This window comes from Asparagus officinalis, chromosome 3 (assembly GCF_001876935.1).
Source record: "Asparagus officinalis chromosome 3, Aspof.V1, whole genome shotgun sequence".
Classification (NCBI taxonomy): domain Eukaryota; kingdom Viridiplantae; phylum Streptophyta; class Magnoliopsida; order Asparagales; family Asparagaceae; genus Asparagus; species Asparagus officinalis.
The window spans coordinates 59,479,339-59,484,951 of NC_033796.1; the positions used below are offsets into that span (position 1 = coordinate 59,479,339).

The 5,613-nt window shown below is 43.1% G+C and overlaps 1 protein-coding gene across 1 annotated transcript; it reads right to left on the bottom strand.

Annotated features, from left to right (window-relative positions):
• Positions 436-1,155, bottom strand: LOC109835170. Its single transcript, XM_020403159.1, has one exon. It carries the CDS (start codon positions 1,153-1,155, stop codon positions 436-438), a length of 720 nt encoding a protein of 239 aa, XP_020258748.1.

Here is a 5,613-nt window from a genome sequence, read left to right on the forward strand (position 1 = left end):
TGTCACCTTAGATTCAATTTTCCCATATCACTTAATATATAGGTTAGCCATTACATTAACAATAACTTCTAATGACAATACAAAACATCACATTACTTCACGTTAACCCTTCCCCGGCTAAATCCACCCTGCTCTTTCCGCTGAAGCTGATTTAATCAGCTAATAAGTAGAAAAGGTAACCTAATACTAATTGATCACCTTAATTACAAAAAAGGGGCAGAGGAAAAGGAAATAGTCATCAAGCCTAATCCTAACCCTAATAATTTTTTTTTCCAGCACAAAGGAATCAGAGGAAGATGAAGCATTCCATGGAAACGAGCGGATTCTCCAGAGATTCCTCCGCCTCAGAGGTTGGTACATTATTACAATCTTGCCGCGCCGCAAGCTGTTGGCCGCCACCAAATCCCCAGGCCCCTGCGCCGCCGGTACTCTCCCTCATTGAGGAGAAGATCGCCCTTTCGTCGTCGTCGTCGTCGTCGCCGCTGGTTCTGGCGCACAAAAAGATCTCATCTTGCTGTCATTGTCTGCGGGAGACGCCGATCTCCTCCCCGATCTCTCCCCGGTATCTCTCCTCGAAGAAATCGAGCGATTCTTCAATGGCGACGGCGCTGATCTCGAGGTTCTGCATCCCACGTCGACTGCTCTCATCTCTCTCTTCTTCGTAGCAGAAGCAACAGCGGCGGGAAAATCTCTGTGGTCTGAGGATCGAGAATTTGTTCTCTTGTGAACGACTTTTGCCGGAGACTGAGATCTCGATCTCGGTCTCGGTCTCGGTCTCGTCTTCTTCTTCTCGGAGATTCCGACCTCTTCTTCCTCCTCATCTCCTGCTTTGCTCTGCTCCGTGAAAGCTGCAGTAGCGGTGGTTGTGGCTGACTCGCTCGGGGTTGGGGTTGCGTCGCCGTTGACTCCAGGTTCTTCTTTCTCTTCACCATCGTCATTGCCCCTGCTCCTGCTTCTTTTGACAATTTCGTCATCTTTTGATCTTACCGCTGCTAGTTTGGGGGTTTCTGAGAGCACCTCCTTCACTTTCTCCTCCTCTTGAGGCGATTCCGTCGGCGGCGGATCCCTGCAATCCTGAATGGGCTTCGACTTCTCCCCACTGCCGACGGAATCCTTGCTCCTCTTCTTCTTCTTCTTGCTGAAGCAAACCCCCATTTTTGAGTCTCTCCAATTAGTCCGCCCCCTAAAAAAGAGGCATTTTGACCAAATTTTGCCCTGCGATTTCTTTTTGGTGGGGTTTTTTTTTTTTTTTTAAATAAAATTTTTAATGGAGACGAAGTAGCGGTAGGGGTAGCTGTGTAGTCATTAATAAAGCGGAGTATTTATCGGGAGGATGGATTGTGGAGACAGGTGGAGGGAGCAGCTGTATACTTCATTTATTTTTTTTGGGTTTTTTTCCATGCCAGTCCCTTACCTTTGATATTTAGAAATGCAGTCCTCAACCCACTGAAATTGCTATTAGCCCCTCAAGCTCTTTTAGTTGTTTCAAATTAGTCCGTCGAGGTGGCTATTACTTCATTTGGTGAGAGCATTCCATTTAACTTAACATTTTGTCATGAATTTTCGGTTGTACTTGTTTGTATATGTTATTCCAAATGAATACTCGTTGCGCTGATAAGGGGACAACTAATTGAGGGTTGAAATGTAATTCACCATGTGAAGTTAATAACGTACCTTGCATGAGGTAGCAATTCAGAGGAAGTGACTAATAAAGGGACTAGTTTGAAATAAATAATAAGATTTGAGGATTTAAATGGTAATTTTTAATGATATGAGGGACAAATTTTAAAATATTACAGATGTACGAGGCAAATTTGTAAAAAATATTGTTGCCTTTTTTTAAATTTCTCTTCAGTAAATCAATTGACAGCATTAATGTCATGGATCTAGCGTGCTTCCATTGCTGTATTTGGTGGTGCATGTTCTGTCCCAAGCCCCATAACTTTTTTGTTTACAGTTAGTTATATAATAAATTATTTTACTTGCAAATGCGATAGGACATTCAATACCAGCGGGTTTAAGGTTGATAATGGAGAACTTTAATAACTACGTTTGGACCTTAAATTTTTTGTTCTTTGCATATGTCAATCAATATTATGCAGAGTACAGAAAAGAGATCAAAGGGAGGCTCTCATTGGATTCCCTTCTTTCATTAGAACCTAATAATAATGTTATTATATATGTATATATTAAGAAATTGAAGATCTAAGAGATGATGACAATGGTGATGATCATGTGGATTATTTCTGAAACTGATGATGCTATCTACACTCTATTGGACATCTCAAGAGAAGGCTATAACTGGATCCAAGCTGCTTGAGTTGAGGGGACCACCTTTATATCTTAATGACCCAATAATAAACCCAAACTAGCTTATTGTTGGTTGGATGTATGTGCTTGTCTCATTTCATGTTGATACATGTTCTCCGGTTTGCATTAATATTGCTTCCCTTCTTAGCTCTAGCTAGCTATCGCCTACCTTCACTCTGTTTGCTTGAGTTGGCCAATTGATGTTGAGATTATTGGGATTGCTCACCATTAGTCAAAAGAGAGAAAAATGATTTAACATTGCAATTTTTTTTAGGGAAAATTGTGTCTAGGCCCCAAAATATTAAAGGAGATGTGAGTAGGCCCCATGTATTATTTTTTGGATGCCAAAGCCCCCAGTACACAACATTCTTATGTTTCAGCCCTTTTTACGTTTCCCAGACCGCACAGAGAGAAAAAAGACGAAAACCTAAAACTGCCCTTTCCCTCTGTTCCCCCCAAAACCAGGTTGTCTCTCTCTCTCTCTCTCTCTCTCTCTCTCTCTCTCTCTCTCTCTCTCGCGCGCGCGCGCGCGCGCTTCGCTCTCTGCAAACCAAGCTCATCTCGAGACCCATTTTGAAAACCTTAATTCACTCAAGCGTCCAGGAAAACTACACAGAAAAATGCCCAAAAAAAATTTAAGAAGAAATGGCGAGAAGCCCGTGGAAGAGAAGGGTGAAGGAGACAAAATGCAGACGGAAGTGCTTTGTCACCGACGACGCTCGGTGCAATTGGCAAAGGAGGAAATGCCAATGTTATCCGCCTCCGCCTCAGTCTATGCCCTCATATCTCCCGCCGGTGATTCTCCTCCGACATCCTCTGAGGAGGAGGAGAGTAATGAGGCGACAGAAACCCTATTGAGCATGAAAAGGGTACTGGAAAATCGAGAGGGGAAGAGGAAACGCTCAGCGAAAGAAGCGTTCACCTCAAAGAAGAAGTAAGTTCCCAATAAATTACGTGATTTTGAATTTAATTAATTTAATTGAGTGATTTGTATTTAATTGAGGTTTATTGGTTCTGTTTATGAGAAAATATTGGTCAGAAACTGGTTATTGTAGTGTAGAACCAGGTTCTTACTTTTGGAGCAATGAATGTCAATAATTCTCGTATGTTGTAGACGTTTACCCTTAAGTGTTAACTATTAGCTATTCATGTTAATAAATATTAACTTGTAATTAGTTAATGCCTTTACTATTAACTGTTACCTAATTTGAATTTGAACGATTTGTTGTTTATGCAGGAAAGTTGATGCTGTAGGTAATGTAAGGCCTAGTGCATGTTTCGGATCGTATTGTATATTCATGCAAAAACTTTAACCAAAAATAAAGAAGTGGTATTGGGATGCCTACATGGGCACTAACTTTGAGCACTATGTATTCTTCGGACCTCCAGCACATGATCGACGGGCACTAGAGCATGTGCTCAGTCATTATGATACCAAAAATGACGAATTCTCTTTTCTCGATCCCCAAATATGGTCTCTAGTTTCAGTCAAATTTGATGAAGAGTGGGTATAAACCCACACGTGCTTCCCTATTGATGTGGAGTTGATCTATGGGAATAGAGACCCTCACAACCGGCTTTGGAGGGAGTTCTTTAAAGATAAGAAAGAAATGTTGAAGGACAAGGCAAAGGTAAAGGCCGGGGCTACAGAAGAAGCTGGTAGCATGAGGAAATATATTGAAGAGTTACTGGAGTCACTTGTTGTGTCAAGTGATAATAAGGACATTGAGGATTTTGTGCTTCTTTAGATTTTGTACCAGTGTTCAATGATTTGGTGCCCGAATAGCTCGCAAGGCATCCCAAGATTGTTGTTTCAATATGTTGATAGTATTGAGAGAGTGAAGAGCATTGTCTGGGGCAAATTTATTTTTGACGAGACAAAGAGAGGCATTCAAATTGGCGTTGAAGGGTTAAGGAAGCCAGTGGTTACGTACGTACCCGGATGCATGCCGCTTATCCCTGTAAGTTGCATGTTCATATATGGTTTAACATTTGTTTTAGTTATTAATAGTTTTGGTTACATGCATTAGATAACATGTTCAAGATTGAATGTTAACAGGATTTGGTGAAAATTAACATGTAAACATAAAAGTTAACATGGAAACCTGATAACTTAACATGTTTAATTGAAAGTTAACATGTATTCATTAATGTTAACCTGTATTAGTGAAAGTTAATCTTTTTAACTCTGAAAGTTAGCTATTTAGAATGAAGTTGAACAGAGAGTTTTGGCAGTTAGAAAAATTATGACAAATATTTGTTGCTTCTATTTTGACAGCTATGATACTACGAGATTGTAGGCGTCTAAAATTGTCTACGAGGGCCCGCACGAAACTCGAAGCAATGAATGGGCGAGTCAAGAAGATCCACCTAATCAGCTCGCGAGCATCGCTTAGCGCACTCACACCATTTAGCCCGTGTGTGTCGGTCAACGCGCGCACGTCAATCAACTCGTGCGCGCCGGTCAACGCGCGCACGTCAATCAACTCGTACGCGCCGGTCAACGCGCGCACGTCAGTCAACTCGTACGCGCCGGTCAACGCGCGCACGTCAGTCAACTCGTACGCGCCGGTCAACGCGCGCACGTCAGTCAACTCGTACGCGCCGGTCAACGCGCGCACGTCAATCAGCCCGCGCACATTGATCAGCACGCGTATATTAACCAACGCGCGTTCGATGATCGGTCTCGCGACAAAGCATACAAGTCAACAAATCGACCGAATACGCGACAAGAATAAGTCCCGGAAGAAAGAAAACAGAAAAAGGAAAAAGTCGGCGAACCCGCGCTAGCGCAGGACGGGATGATCCGACCCGCGCAAGCGCGGGACGGATTATTCCGACCCGCGCGAGCGCGGGTCAGATCGTTCCGCCGCGCAGTCTAATGTTTCAAAACACGTTTTGACGGTTTTAAATTGGTTTTTGCAGGGTTTATCGGTTCCAGGGGTTTCGGATAGGTCCGACCCGCGCAAGCACGGGTCGGATCTGTCCGACCCGCGCAAGCGCAGGTCAGACTAGTCTGCCGCGCAGTTTGGTACCCGAAACGCGTTTTGACGGTTTTAAAGTGGTTTTTCGCAGGATTCATCTGTTCCAGGGGTTCTTAACTGACTTGATATCATCCCCAAACGTGATTAGGCTGTTGTCAACTGAAGATAGAGCCAAATCACTTGTTCTCATCCAAATAACCGCATTCGAGGCCTATAAATATGAGCCAAGGCCTCCATTTTCGAGAGCTGGAATTTTATCAAGAGGACGAGGTGTTGCCGGATTGAAGAGTGAAGGAGCACGAAATTTCAGCGAAGGTCA

Excerpts from the sequence above, each read along its gene's own strand:
- LOC109835170 (XM_020403159.1), bottom strand. The coding sequence starts at position 1,155 with ATGGGGGTTTGCTTCAGCAAGAAGAAGAAGAAGAGGAGCAAGGATTCC.